The following is a 16,352-nucleotide window of genomic DNA, read 5'->3' as shown; positions in this document are numbered from 1 at the left end:
CCTGAAATGAATGGTTGCCAAATCTGTGAAATTAAAAAAAATGACAATTTTCTGGGCTAATATGAAGAGAGATGTCAAAACATGCCATGGGGTGGGCACTTCCCTGAGGAACAGCAAAAACATGCAAACAAAAAAATATATTCAGCCAGGAGTAGTCATTTTTAAATGCTTAAAATGAAACACTAAAAATGTCCAATTCCTTTAAATAACACACCTGGGGGGTATTCTGATCCTGCCTGTGAAGGGGCATCTCTGTGATGTACAGAAAGTGCTGCGACAGCGCTGATATTTACAAAGGAGAAAAGTTTCAAACATTTTAGACAAATGATTTTAACAGCCTACACCAGTGATGGTGAACCTCGGCACCCCAGATGTTTTGGAACTACCCTTCCCATGATGCGCAACCACACTGCAGAGTGCATGAGCATCATGGGAAATGTAGTTCCAAAACATCTGAGGTGCCGAGGTTCACCATCACTGGCCTACACATTACATGTGCACATTCAGCACAAGAATACTGAGCTGATACTCTTCTGTACAGACTATGGGGGGTCAGGTATATTTATTATTACATGGATATGTCTATAGTTCTTACACATGGTATCTTTTATTTTTGGCTTAAACCTGACCATAAACTGACCAAAATATAAAGTTTTAGGCACTTTCATGCTCAGGGTTGTGCTGGATAATGACCGTCTTTCTTTAGTTGGCTTAGTGAGGGAGTTTGGACTTATTTTTGTGAGAGACTTAAATACCAGATGTATTCCCTCTGGCCACCCCCCGTCTCCACAATTAAGCCCATTGGGGTGAAACGTGTCAGTGTAGGGCAGTTCCTGGGTGGGCACACAATGCATGTTGCCTGTTACAAAATAAAGTTTTACTAAAAAAAAAAAAAAAAATAGACAGCATCATCATCGGTGGGCGGTCTCTATTTTGTTGCAGTAATGGATAAATGTAACCTTTAAAACCCTATGAAGGTCACATTGTGGTGTCCTTGTTATTGCAGATCACAGGCTTGTTCCATCGGATGATTCTGGATGGGGCTGCAGCAATCCGGGAGGAAGATGAAAATAAAAATGTTTCTACATAACTACAGTTCTATGCTCTGTTATATAAAGCTGTATTAAAAAAAAAAAAACATAGGAAAATGTCATTTATATGTAGAGCACCCCCCCCCCCCCATAGGGACTGCAGATGAACTTTGATCCCCCACTCCTGCACAGCCGGGCACACCAAAGTAAGAAAACAGTCCCTCAGTCACATTTGTGTAACTCTTTTCATGTGACAACACTGAAGAAATGACACTTGTCTACAATGTAAAGTAGTGAGTGTACAGCTTGTATAACAGTGTAAATTTCCCGTCCCCTCAAAATAACTCAACACACAGCCATTAATGTCTAAACCGCTGGCAACAAAAGTCAGTACACCCCTAAGTGAAAATCTCCAAACTGGGCGCAAAGTGTCAATATTTTGTGTGGCCGCCATTATTTTCCAGCACTGCCTTCACCCTCTTGGGCATGGAGGTCACCAGAGCTTCACAGGTTGTCACTTGAGTCCTCTTCCCCTCCCCCATGATGACATCACAGAGCTGGTGGATGTTGGAGACCTTCCCCTCCTCCACCTTCCCTCTGAGGATCCCCCACAGATGACCAATAGGGTTCAGGTCTGGAGACATGCTTGGCCAGTCCATCACCTTTACCCTCAGCTTCTTTAGCAAGGCAGTGGTGGTGTTGGAGGTGTGTTTGGGGTGGTTATCATGTTGGAATACTGCCCTGCGGTCCAGTCTCTGAAGGGAGGGGATCATGCTCTGCTTCAGTATGTCACAGTACATGTTGGCATTCATGGTCCCCTCAATGATCTGTAGCCCCCCAGTGCCGGCAGCACTCATGCAGCCCCAGACCATGACACCCCCACCACCATGCCTGACTGTAGACAAGACACACTTGTCTTTGTCCTCCTCACCTGGTTGCCCCCACACACGCTTGTCACCATCTGACACCAAATACCTTTATCTTGGTCTCATCAGAACACAGGACATGGTTCCAGTAATCCATCTCCTTAGTCTGCTTGTCTTCAGCAAACTGTTTACATGCTTTCTTGTGCATCATATTTAGAAGAGGCTTCCTTCTGGGATGCTATGCAGACCAATTTGATGCAGTGTGCGGCGTATGGTCTGAGCACTGACAGGTTGACCCCCTACCCCTACAACCTCTGCCGCAATGCTGGCAGCACTCATACGTCTATTTCCCAAAGACAACCTCTGGATATGATGCTGAGCATGTGACCTCAACTTCTTTGGTGGACCATTGTAGACCCTGATGAGTTTACTTCCTCTTTTTTTCCCTGCAAAGGTAAAGCATAATGGACTACTATGCATCGCATCGCATCGCATCGCATAGTAGCCCATTATGTGTCACTTACCTGACACAGGAGCCAGTGAAGTCGCCGCTGTCCCCTGTAGTCCGCCGCATCCATCTTGCTGGTGGCGTCTCGCAGCTCCGCCGCTGTCATTCGGCGAAGCCGCGATGACATCACTCCCGCGCATGCGCATGGGAGTCGACAAATGCGGCAGCTCCATTCTTGGAACTGCCGCGCTCAGTGCGCCTGCGCACCGCTGTCTACGGCGCATGCGCCGTAGACAGCGGTGCCCGTTTTCGGGCAAATATCTCCTAAACCATATAGGTTTAGGAGATATTGCTTGGACCTACAAGTAAGCCTTAATCTAGGCTTACCTGTAGGTCAAAGTGGTTTGTAAGGGTTTACAACCACTTTAACACACCTGCTCCCCATTCACACCTGAGACCTTGTAACGCCAACGAGTTACATGACACCGGGGGAGGGAAAATGGCTAATTGGGTCCAATTTTGACATTATCACTTAGGGTTGTACTGACTTTTGTTGCCAGCGGTTTAGACATGAATGGCTGTGTGTTGAGTTATTTTGAGGGGACAGGAAATTTACACTGTTATACAAGCTGTACACTCACTACTTTACATTGTAGACAAGTGTCATTTCTTCAGTGTTGTCACATGAAAAGAGAGAAGAAAATATTTACAAAAATGTGAGGGGTGTACTTACTTTTGTGTGATACTGTATATACAGTCTCCTTCACTCTTCTCTAGCACATTCACTTTCTCCAGCTGAATCACTCTAACTTATCTGACATGCTTTCAGTCAGATTAGCAATGGTCCTTTACAAGCAGGAACTCGTGGCCCCTTTTGCAGTGGTAGTGAAACAGCTTGTAACTTCTCCTCTGTGGCCACTGATCCCACCACCAGATCTTAAGGCATTGCCAACCCATCTGGCTGCAGCTGCCCCTTTCGCTAGCCCTGCAGGCTAACTCTAACACGCCAGTCCACCAGACTGAGTCATTGTCAGTCGCCTTGGTCAGCATCACAGAGACTATCTCCTGTGTCCCTGTTAAAGACTTGCTTGGCTGACATACTTTCTGGATCCAGATCCTGATTGCTGTTCCACTACACTGTTCCCTGACTTTCTGGCTTGTCTGACTAACCATTCTGGTTTTCCAAACTTGGCTATGTGTTGATTGTGTTTGTTTACTGTTAGTATTAAACAAAGTGTGATTGAACTGTACTTCTGTCACGGTCTGATTCATGGTTTCTGGTGTTCTTCACCAGACCACCTGGCTGACTCTCAGGAGATCTCTAGGGAAAGGCTGAAGACTTAACTACGCCACTCCTTTGTTGCACAGTGTTGACTACTCACTCTGTCTGCTCTCTTGATTCCGTTCCTCCACTGTGTCATGGCAAGATCTTTACAGTACCTGAGCCCCGGCCCAAGGCAGGACACTCCCCAGACTAGGGGGCACCACTGAGGACAACCAACAGCCTTATCAACACTGCATCTCTATTTTTCACCAACTGCCCCTGCTGGTATGACCCATGTCTGTTAATAGAGTGGTCTCTGCCCCCTGCCAGCTTACCTCTGAAGATTGGCTGAGGCTCCATAAATATTCAAGGCAGCTCCTCCGAACCTCCACCCTCTAATGCTAGAAGATTCTCCAACCTTCTAGACCAGGGGGAATCACCAAGGATCACCCAGCCCTGAATCTTAGTAAACCCTGACCCAGATTCCATAGCTCAGGCTTAGCCCCGAGCTAAACTATATATTTTTTTGTCACTAAGCTTTATGTCAGAAACCTAGTTTCAATGTAGAGATAAGAGGGAGAAGGCACAGAATGCAATCTGTACTGTGTATCACCAATAACACTTAAATACTGATATGATCTGGAAACTGGAAAATAGTTTTTTTTTTTTTGTTTGGAGGAATATTGAATCAATAATCATAGTACTGAGTGTATATAATAGTCATAGCACTGAGTGTATATAATAGTCATAGTACTGAGTGTATATAATAGTCATAGTACTGAGTGTATATAATAGTCATAGTGCTGAGTGTATATAATAGTCTTAGTGCTGAGTGTATATAATAATCATAGTGCTGAGTGTATATAATAGTCATAGTGCTGAGTGTATATAATAGTCATAGTACTGAGTGTATATAATAGTCTTAGTGCTGAGTGTATATAATAATCATAGTGCTGAGTGTATATAATAGTCATAGTGCTGAGTGTATATAATAATCATAGTGCTGAGTGTACATAATAGTCATAGTACTGAGTGTACATAATAGTCATAGTACTGAGTGTACATAATAGTCATAGTACTGAGTGTTAGTGATGGCCGAACGGTTCGCCCGGCGGTCGTTTCGCGGCGAATTTCCGACATTCGCGGTCCGCACGTTCGAACGCCTTTTTCCGTCGTTCGCCGCGGCGGACTTACGTGTTTAATGTATACAAGAACTTTAACCTTTGGTGACACGTTTATCATGTGATACAGGACAGCCAATTGAGACATGACAGCACATGGACACTTGTACATTCCCCCTAACCTATAAATACACCCGATCCGGTGGCCATTTTACATTCTTTCTTCTGTTAAGATAGGGACAGGTTCCTGTGTGGAGTAGGGAGAGATAAACCACTAGCTATTTGGTACACAAAAGTTCTTTTCAGGACTGGTATAGGTGTTAGGTGTTGATAGGTTTGCTGTGCTGCTGATTCTTGCAGCAGCCTGAGTGTCTTTTGTTAGTTTAGAGAAAGGGAAAGGACGGTGTATGCTACAGGGACAGCCAGATTAGTCTTTCATCATCATCATCATCATCATCATCATTAGCTGTTACTATCAAGGTCCACAAAAGAGCTGTTCCAGTAACCACTAATCGTTCTCTTTTTTTGCCAATTTGTATAGGGACAGGAAGGAAGCAGTGTTGTCAGGCAGTGAGGGTAATTTTAAAGACTTGCTGTTATTATTAGTTCCACAAAGGTTCTTTTCAGGACTGGTATCAGTGGTACAGTAATAGGCTTGTACATGTATAATATTCTTTCTTCCAAATATAGAAAGGATATTATACTTGACTGCTGCCCTTCTGCTGCAGTCTGCTAAACATTCACAACTCACTTGTTCCACAAAAGTTCTTATAAGGACTGGTAACTTGGTATAGGGTGCTACGGTACATAGGCTTGAGTGCGGTACAGTCTGCTGTTCTGTAAGGACCGCTATCGGTCCACAATAGATAGGGTTGACGTGCACCACTGCTGACCGCTGCCCTATACTGCAGCAGTCCTTCAGCGGTATAGGGACTGACGTACAGTCTGCTAATCACTAACACACAACCTGCTTGTTCCACAAAAGTTCTTATAAGGACTGGTAACTTGGTATAGGGTGCTACGGTACATAGGCTTGAGTGCGGTACAGTCTGCTGTTCTGTAAGGACCGCTATCGGTCCACAATAGATAGGGTTGACGTGCACCACTGCTGACCGCTGCCCTATACTGCAGCAGTCCTTCAGCGGTATAGGGACTGACGTACAGTCTGCTAAAAACTAATACACAACCTGCTTGGTCCACAAAAGTTCTTATAAGGACTGGTAACTTGGTATAGGGTGCTACGGTACATAGGCTTGAGTGCGGTACAGTCTGCTGTTCTGTAAGGACCGCTATCGGTCCACAATAGATAGGGTTGACGTGCACCACTGCTGACCGCTCACCTATACTGCAGCAGTCCTTCAGCGGTATAGGGACTGACGTACAGTCTGCTAAACACTAATACACAACCTGCTTGTTCCACAAAAGTTCTTATAAGGACTGGTAACTTGGTATAGGGTGCTACGGTACATAGGCTTGAGTGCGGTACAGTCTGCTGTTCTGTAAGGACCGCTATCGGTCCACAATAGATAGGGTTGACGTGCACCACTGCTGACCGCTCACCTATACTGCAGCAGTCCTTCAGCGGTATAGGGACTGACGTACAGTCTGCTAATCACTAACACACAACCTGCTTGTTCCACAAAAGTTCTTATAAGGACTGGTAACTTGGTATAGGGTGCTACGGTACATAGGCTTGAGTGCGGTACAGTCTGCTGTTCTGTAAGGACCGCTATCGGTCCACAATAGATAGGGTTGACGTGCACCACTGCTGACCGCTCACCTATACTGCAGCAGTCCTTCAGCGGTATAGGGACTGACGTACAGTCTGCTAAACACTAATACACAACCTGCTTGTTCCACAAAAGTTCTTATAAGGACTGGTAACTTGGTATAGGGTGCTACGGTACATAGGCTTGAGTGCGGTACAGTCTGCTGTTCTGTAAGGACCGCTATCGGTCCACAATAGATAGGGTTGACGTGCACCACTGCTGACCGCTGCCCTATACTGCAGCAGTCCTTCAGCGGTATAGGGACTGACGTACAGTCTGCTAAACACTAATACACAACCTGCTTGGTCCACAAAAGTTCTTATAAGGACTGGTAACTTGGTATAGGGTGCTACGGTACATAGGCTTGAGTGCGGTACAGTCTGCTGTTCTGTAAGGACCGCTATCGGTCCACAATAGATAGGGTTGACGTGCACCACTGCTGACCGCTCACCTATACTGCAGCAGTCCTTCAGCGGTATAGGGACTGACGTACAGTCTGCTAATCACTAACACACAACCTGCTTGTTCCACAAAAGTTCTTATAAGGACTGGTAACTTGGTATAGGGTGCTACGGTACATAGGCTTGAGTGCGGTACAGTCTGCTGTTCTGTAAGGACCGCTATCGGTCCACAATAGATAGGGTTGACGTGCACCACTGCTGACCGCTCACCTATACTGCAGCAGTCCTTCAGCGGTATAGGGACTGACGTACAGTCTGCTAATCACTAACACACAACCTGCTTGTTCCACAAAAGTTCTTATAAGGACTGGTAACTTGGTATAGGGTGCTACGGTACATAGGCTTGAGTGCGGTACAGTCTGCTGTTCTGTAAGGACCGCTATCGGTCCACAATAGATAGGGTTGACGTGCACCACTGCTGACCGCTGCCCTATACTGCAGCAGTCCTTCAGCGGTATAGGGACTGACGTACAGTCTGCTAAACACTAATACACAACCTGCTTGGTCCACAAAAGTTCTTATAAGGACTGGTAACTTGGTATAGGGTGCTACGGTACATAGGCTTGAGTGCGGTACAGTCTGCTGTTCTGTAAGGACCGCTATCGGTCCACAATAGATAGGGTTGACGTGCACCACTGCTGACCGCTGCCCTATACTGCAGCAGTCCTTCAGCGGTATAGGGACTGACGTACAGTCTGCTAATCACTAACACACAACCTGCTTGTTCCACAAAAGTTCTTATAAGGACTGGTAACTTGGTATAGGGTGCTACGGTACATAGGCTTGAGTGCGGTACAGTCTGCTGTTCTGTAAGGACCGCTATCGGTCCACAATAGATAGGGTTGACGTGCACCACTGCTGACCGCTGCCCTATACTGCAGCAGTCCTTCAGCGGTATAGGGACTGACGTACAGTCTGCTAAAAACTAATACACAACCTGCTTGGTCCACAAAAGTTCTTATAAGGACTGGTAACTTGGTATAGGGTGCTACGGTACATAGGCTTGAGTGCGGTACAGTCTGCTGTTCTGTAAGGACCGCTATCGGTCCACAATAGATAGGGTTGACGTGCACCACTGCTGACCGCTCACCTATACTGCAGCAGTCCTTCAGCGGTATAGGGACTGACGTACAGTCTGCTAAACACTAATACACAACCTGCTTGTTCCACAAAAGTTCTTATAAGGACTGGTAACTTGGTATAGGGTGCTACGGTACATAGGCTTGAGTGCGGTACAGTCTGCTGTTCTGTAAGGACCGCTATCGGTCCACAATAGATAGGGTTGACGTGCACCACTGCTGACCGCTCACCTATACTGCAGCAGTCCTTCAGCGGTATAGGGACTGACGTACAGTCTGCTAAACACTAATACACAACCTGCTTGTTCCACAAAAGTTCTTATAAGGACTGGTAACTTGGTATAGGGTGCTACGGTACATAGGCTTGAGTGCGGTACAGTCTGCTGTTCTGTAAGGACCGCTATCGGTCCACAATAGATAGGGTTGACGTGCACCACTGCTGACCGCTCACCTATACTGCAGCAGTCCTTCAGCGGTATAGGGACTGACGTACAGTCTGCTAATCACTAACACACAACCTGCTTGTTCCACAAAAGTTCTTATAAGGACTGGTAACTTGGTATAGGGTGCTACGGTACATAGGCTTGAGTGCGGTACAGTCTGCTGTTCTGTAAGGACCGCTATCGGTCCACAATAGATAGGGTTGACGTGCACCACTGCTGACCGCTCACCTATACTGCAGCAGTCCTTCAGCGGTATAGGGACTGACGTACAGTCTGCTAAACACTAATACACAACCTGCTTGTTCCACAAAAGTTCTTATAAGGACTGGTAACTTGGTATAGGGTGCTACGGTACATAGGCTTGAGTGCGGTACAGTCTGCTGTTCTGTAAGGACCGCTATCGGTCCACAATAGATAGGGTTGACGTGCACCACTGCTGACCGCTGCCCTATACTGCAGCAGTCCTTCAGCGGTATAGGGACTGACGTACAGTCTGCTAAACACTAATACACAACCTGCTTGGTCCACAAAAGTTCTTATAAGGACTGGTAACTTGGTATAGGGTGCTACGGTACATAGGCTTGAGTGCGGTACAGTCTGCTGTTCTGTAAGGACCGCTATAGGTCCACAATAGATAGGGTTGACGTGCACCACTGCTGACCGCTCACCTATACTGCAGCAGTCCTTCAGCGGTATAGGGACTAAGAGTTTTGTCACAGGGTCATTTAAAAAATGACATGCAGAGGAAGAGGCAGGCCCTTCCGCAGGGGTGGTAGGGGTAGGGCAGGAGCAACAGGCTTGAGCCAAAGTGGGAAGTTGCAGAAGGTGCGTTCAATTACTTTAAAGGATGCACCAGACTTGGTTGAGTGGCTCGCTCAGCCTTACTCTTCTGCACCCTCCTCATCCTCTCGATCTGCACCCTCTTCTTCACTCTCTGCTATGTGCACCCCCAAAGACACTACCACCAACAACACGACCACCACCACCACCACCACATACCTTCCGCTTGAGTCACTGGAATTATTTTCCGATCCATATCAAGAGGACATTTCTGATGCGCAGCCACTCTTGGTATTGGATCAGGAAGAGGAGGTAGCAACAAGCGCTACTCAGCAGTCTGACGCCAGTACCCAGATCAGCCCAAGGAGGAGGTTGGTCCCCGGTGTTGCTGCCTACTCCGAGATCTCTACTTATAGCGGTGGGGAAGGTGACGTTGATGATGACGTGTCTAGTGATGTCACGTGGGTGCCCACAAGAGAGGAAGAGGAGGGGAGTTCAGAGGGAGATATGGACCAGCAGATAGGGAGGAGAAGCAGCAATGACTTACATTGCACAGCAGGGACAAAGCAGACTGCAAATGTATCAGGAGCGAGTCATCGACCATGTACGGTCACATCTGGCGCTCCCAGGACACCGGCACATGGCTCCGCAGTGTGGGCTTTTTTTAACGTGTCCGCTGCTGACAATAGCGTTGCCATCTGCAATCTTTGCAGTCAACGCGTTAGTCGCGGTAAGCCCAATACTCACCTAGGGACGACCGCCTTAAGAAGGCACATGAGCAGCCATCACCGAGCCCAGTGGGAGCAACGGAACACACAAAGCCACACTGCAGGCTCTCACCGTCCAGCCTCGTCTTCTACTTCTCCTTCTCCTCTCTCCTCACAATTGTCCTCCACTCCACCTTCCATCACGCCAAGCTCACATTTTTCTGCAAAAAGGCAGGCTTCCGTGGGCCTAATGTTTGAGCGTAAAAAAATGATGATGCCGGATAACCCTCTTGCCCAACGGTTGGCGGCTGGCTTGTCAGAACTCATAGCCCGCCAACTACTGCCATATAAACTGGTGGACTCGGAGGCCTTTCGCAAATTTGTGGCCATTGGAACACCACAATGGAAGGTCCCAGGAAGGAAGTATTTCTCAGAGAAGGGCATCCCAGAGCTATATGGCCATGTTCAGCGGCAAGTGAATGTATCTCTGGCACACAGTGTCGGTGCCAAGATACATCTGACCACAGACACGTGGTCTAGCAAACACGGGCAGGGAAGGTATATCAGTTTTACTGCCCACTGGGTGAACCTTCTGACGGCCGTCAAGCATGTAACCCGTGGCACCCGTGTAGATTTGGTTTTACCGCCACGGATTGCATGCAGGCCTGACTCTTCTTCTCCTCCTCCTACTCCATCCTCCTCCCTCTCCTCCTCAGCTGCCTCCTCCTTTTCCGCTGCTAGCGTCTCTTCCACTGCACCGCCCAAGCTCCCCAGAACCTATTCCACATGCCAGGTGAGACGTTGCCATGCCGTGCTGCGTCTGTTGTGCCTGGAAGCAAAGAGCCACACTGGCCCGGCACTCCTTTCAGCTTTGCGTTCACAGGCAGATGAGTGGCTAACACCGCTCAATTTGACAGTTGGTAAAGTGGTGTGTGACAACGGTGCCAATCTGCTTAGCGCATTGAAACAGGGCAAAATCACACACGTGCCGTGCATGGCACACGTCTTAAACTTGGTCGTGCAGCGATTCCTTGTCAAATACCCTGGGGTCCAGGACATCTTGCGGCAGGCAAGGAAAATCTCGGCCCATTTCAGAAGATCTTACACGGCCATGGCTCGCCTTGCTGACATTCAGCGGCGACACCATCTGCCGGTCAGACGTCTTATTTGCGATTGCCCGACGCGATGGAACTCAACCTTCTATATGCTTGATAGGCTGCTCCAGCAGAAACGTGCAGTTAACGTCTACCTGTATGAACTCTGCGAAAGAAACGGTTCTGGGGAGCTGGGTTTTTTTTCACCGCGCCAGTGGCTGCTCATGCGCGACACATGCAGACTTCTGCGGCCATTTGAGGAGATCACCAAACTGGTCAGTCGCAGCCATGGCGCCATCAGTGACATGGTACCTTATGCCTTCTTTCTGGAGCGTGCATTGCGTCGTGTCATTGATCAGGCTGTGGAGGAGCAGGAGCGGGAAGATGAGGAAGTCGCAATGCTGGATGAATTCCCAGGGGGGGCTACTCTATCTGAGACAAGTCAACAACAGGAGTCTGATGAGGAGTCAGAGGAGGATGGTGCCGGGGCGGATGAGCAGGAGCAAGAAGAGCATGCTTTAAACCTTTCTGGGATCCCTGTTGTGCGAGGATGGGGAGAGGAGAATGAAGAGGACGACATTATCCTGGATGATGAGCAGGAGCCAGGCCACCACACCGCTTCCACTTTAGTGCAAATGGGGGCCTTCATGCTCCAGTGTTTTAATAGGGACCCCCGTATAAAAAGCATGAGGGTCAAGGACCAGTACTGGGTGGCAACGTACTTAGACCCCCGGTACAAACACAAAATGGCGGAAATGTTACCGCCGTCGCAGAGGGCTGTCAGAATGCAGCACTTCCAGGCCTTGCTTCGAGAAATGCTGCATTCTGCTTTTGCGTGCGCTGGCAGAGGAGCAATTCCCACTCCCAGAGAAGGATTTGCGGGTACCAATCCAACAGCGCCTGCAAGAAGAGGCCGGTTTGAAGATGTGTTGGTGACTTCGGATATGAGGTCATTCTTTCAGCCGACCCATCGACAGGTGTCATCCGGATCCAGCATCAGGGAACGCCTAGACCGTCAGGTGTCCGACTACATTGGGTTAACGGCCGATGTGGACGCTCTGAGGAGTGATGAACCCCTAGACTACTGGGTGGGCAGGCTTGACCTCTGGCCAGAGCTTGCCCAATTTGCAATCGAACTGTTGGCTTGCCCCTCATCCAGTGTCCTGTCCGAAAGGACGTTCAGCGCAGCAGGGGGGATTGTGACCGATAAGCGTACTCGCCTAGCTCACCACAGTGTTAACTACCTCACATTTCTAAAAATGAATGAGGCATGGATCTCGGAGGAATTCAACACATGTGACCAGTAGACCATGTATATGTCTATAAACTATTTTTTTAATCAAGCACACAGACCTTCTTAATTCATTTGGCTCACTTCCTTGACCCAAAAAAGCACACCGTACTATATGCCCCTACCCTCCTCTTTGAAGAGGTTGAGCGGTGTCATATTTCTACTGGGGCTGCTTATGATATCCCTGTGCTGTGCTGACTTCCTCCTGGGGGTTCTTATTATGAAGGGATCACACTATCCCTGTGCTGTGCTGACTTCCTCCTGGGGGTTCTTATTATGAGGGGATCACACCATCCCTGTGCTGTGCTGACTTCCTCCTGGGGCTGCTTACGGTGCTGCTGTCAGTGCTGTATGTCACGGTGCTGCTGTCAGCGCTGTATGTCACGGTGCTGCTGTCAGCGCTGTATGTCACGGTGCTGCTGTCAGCGCTGTATGTCACGGTGCTGCTGTCAGCGCTGTATGTCACGGTGCTGCTGTCAGCGCTGTATGTCACGGTGCTGCTGTCAGCGCTGTATGTCACGGTGCTGCTGTCAGCGCTGTATGTCACGGTGCTGCTGTCAGCGCTGTATGTCACGGTGCTGCTGTCAGCGCTGTATGTCACGGTGCTGCTGTCAGCGCTGTATGTCACGGTGCTGCTGTCAGCGCTGTATGTCACGGTGCTGCTGTCAGCGCTGTATGTCACGGTGCTGCTGTCAGCGCTGTATGTCACGGTGCTGCTGTCAGTGCTCTGTATTACGGTGCTGCTGTCAGATGCCTCTATCACGGTGCATGTGTCATTCCGGTATGTCACGCTGCTGGTGATCATCTCCTGCACCCTCTTCTTTGCCTACCCTGGTCCCTGACCTTCCCTCTCCTCCATTGCCTTCATTAGCTCCATAGTCCTGAATTGTTAGAACAATTTCCCAAATAAAATAAAAATGCTTGTAGTTATCGATCCCAAATTCACCTCATACATGTATTATGTCATTGTCCAGATGGTGGGACTACGTTTTACCCCCTAATAATTACCACGTGGCCGCAAATTCGACATGAAGGTTTGCAAAGTTCGCCTCCCATTGAAGTCAATGGGGCCCGCGGCGAACGGTCGGTTTCGCGAACGTTTGGGTCCGTTCGCATTTCGCGTTCGCGAAACGTCCCGTCGGAAGTTCGTCCATCACTACTGAGTGTACATAATAGTCATAGTACTGAGTGTACATAATAGTCATAGTGCTGAGTGTATATAATAGTCATAGTGCTGAGTGTATATAATAGTCATAGTGCTGAGTGTATATAATAGTCATAGTACTGAGTGTATATAATAGTCATAGTGCTGAGTGTACATAATAGTCATAGTGCTGAGTGTATATAATAGTCATAGTACTGAGTGTATATAATAGTCATAGTACTGAGTGTATATAATAGTCATAGTGCTGAGTGTATATAATAGTCATAATACTGAGTGTATATAATAGTCATAGTACTGAGTGTATATAATAGTCATAGTGCTGAGTGTATATAATAGTCATAGTGCTGAGTGTATATAATAGTCATAATGCTGAGTGTATATAACAGTCATAGTACTGAGTGTATATAATAGTCATAGTGCTGAGTGTATATAATAGTCATAGTGCTGAGTGTATATAATAGTCATAGTACTGAGTGTATATAATAGTCATAGTGCTGAGTGTATATAATAGTCATAGTGCTGAGTGTATATAACAGTCATAGTACTGAGTGTATATAATAGTCATAGTGCTGAGTGTATATAATAGTCATAGTGCTGAGTGTATATAATAGTCATAGTGCTGAGTGTATATAATAGTCATAGTGCTGAGTGTATATAATAGTCATAGTACTTGGTATTCATGATAGTCAATAGGAGACAAACTGTTGCCAGTCCTGAAGTGGTTAAATGCATCGGTATAAGGGAAATTGTTCAAAATTTGTTTACGCATCTTGTACTTTGGATGTTGGTATCAAAATAAGACTCACCACAAATATGCAAACTCAATCATGAGACGGATCTCTGAAGACTATTTACATAATTCAAACTCTAATTATATCATTCTGTCTGCTATCACTGGACGTGTCCCGTCATCTCTGTCCGGAGATCACACCAAACCTCAACATGATGTCTCCGTACTCCTTATCCATATTAGTCTCTTCAGTCTTGGGACTCGGCTTGGCAATCCCTTCTTACACTTGTATTGTGATGGGTAACCTGGACATCATCAGAAAGAAAGGGAAGTTGAGTCCCACCGATGTGATCTTCCTGGCTAAGGGGATTGTGAATCTTCTCCTCCAGTGTGTGCTGAGTCTACAGGGAATGATCTATGTCTTGTGTCAGGCATACATTTATGTTACAGAAGTACTTGACTTTTTGAACATATCAATTTACTTTTTGTTCTATTACAGTTTCTGGTTGACCTTCTGGCTCTCGGCTCATTACTGTACCACCATCACCAATCTCAGCTATGGGTTCTTCATCTGGGTAAAGAGAATTGTGTCCAATTTCCTGAGTCACCTTCTATTCCTGACAGCACTTGGGGTGTTCATTGTGAGTGTCCCGTGGTTCTGGGCTGTCAGTGAAGAAAGTATCCAGTCTTCTGAGAACAGCACCGATGCCTCTGGTAACACATTCCATTTCAGTCTTCCCTATGTTGTTCCTGTGACCTTCCTAGGCATCATTCTTCCATTCTGCCTTAGTCTTCTGTGCCTGGTCCTCACTTCCTCCTTTCTGCTCAGACACGTCTGGAGGGTGAAGAATAACCACTCTGGATCAACACGTCCAAATCTTCAGGCTCATGTCACTGCACTGAGGACAATCTTCTTCTTACTTCTCATCTTCACATTCTTCTGCGGGTATCAAATTGGCTTATTTTTTCACAGTTTCTCATTGATAATAATCAGTTGGGATTTACAAATATTATCTCCATCGGTGGAGGCCGCCGTCATCTTCCAAGCCAGCAACAAGCTGAGAAGGATCATTCTGAGAAGATTCTGGACCAGAAGCTGGATGAACACAGAGACTTAAAATGTGCCTAATTTTTTTTTATTTTAATTCTTAGATTTAAAAAAAATCCTTACCTTAAATGTGTAAATATTCACCATATTATAATAGTGATCAGCCTAGAATATTTGTAAAAGGGTTAGTTCACCTTTAAAAAAAACAACTTCCAATGTAGATAAGGGACGTCTGTAGATAAAAACAAACTGTGCAGCTCAGGAGAAGCTGTGTTGGTGGAGATGAGCAGTAATGACTAGGCCTCACTTTGCAACATCCTGGGAGTATTCCAGTCAGGGTGTTACATAAATGTCCCTATCTATAGGTGCAAGACTGTTTTTAAGGCAGTGCAAAAGGGGCAGCTGCCCTGGGCCCCATCATTATTGTGGGGCCCAAAGCAGCTGTCTCATACTTGCCAACTATCCTGGTTTAAATTCCCTTATCCCTTGAAGATTTAGTCCCGTGCTGTGTCCTGATATCTCATTGTGAAGTTCTGTTACTAATGCTGCCAAGCTTTGCTCTACATGACTCAGAATTTGCCACAGTGTACTGCCTCCTAACTAATCCCATCCCACCCCACTGCCACTGATCCAAACGCCCCCTCCCCCAGCACTGCCACTGATCCCAGGAGTCCTAGGATTCCTAGGAGTTTTCTGTCTATTGATGGGTCCCTTCACCTCCGCAGTCAATGCTGTGCATGCAGTGAGGAGATGATGTGCTGTAACCTCTAGCAACCAATCAATGAACGGTAAGGATATACAGTAACCTCTAGGAACCAATCAGTGAGTGGTATAGATGTCCAGTAACCTCTAGCAACCAAGCAGTGAGCAGTATTGATGTACAGTAATCTCTAACAACCAATCAACAAGCAGAAGTCATGTGCTGTAACCGCTAGAAAATAAACAGTGACCCATAATGCGTGCTGTAACCTCTAGCAGCCAGTCAGTGAGCGGTAATGATACACTGTAACCTCTGGCAACAAATGGCAATCGTTGTCTGATCTCATTCAATAAAC

General features: G+C 47.0%; 1 protein-coding gene across 1 annotated transcript; it reads left to right on the top strand.

The window, feature by feature from the left end:
• The first annotated feature begins 14,461 nt into the window (after positions 1 to 14,461).
• On the top strand, positions 14,462 to 15,367 carry LOC143925233 (taste receptor type 2 member 40-like). The gene has a single exon (XM_077449827.1). The coding sequence runs from the start codon at positions 14,462 to 14,464 to the stop codon at positions 15,365 to 15,367; it is 906 nt and encodes a 301-aa protein (XP_077305953.1).
• Positions 15,368 to 16,352: the final 985 nt, after the last annotated feature.

The sequence above is a fragment of the Lithobates pipiens genome, unplaced genomic scaffold (genome assembly GCF_037356315.1).
Source record: "Lithobates pipiens isolate NorthernLeopardFrog02 unplaced genomic scaffold, aLitPip1_a1.2 Scaffold_22, whole genome shotgun sequence".
Lineage (NCBI taxonomy): Eukaryota > Metazoa > Chordata > Amphibia > Anura > Ranidae > Lithobates > Lithobates pipiens.
This window is presented reverse-complemented; position numbering and strand designations above follow the sequence as displayed.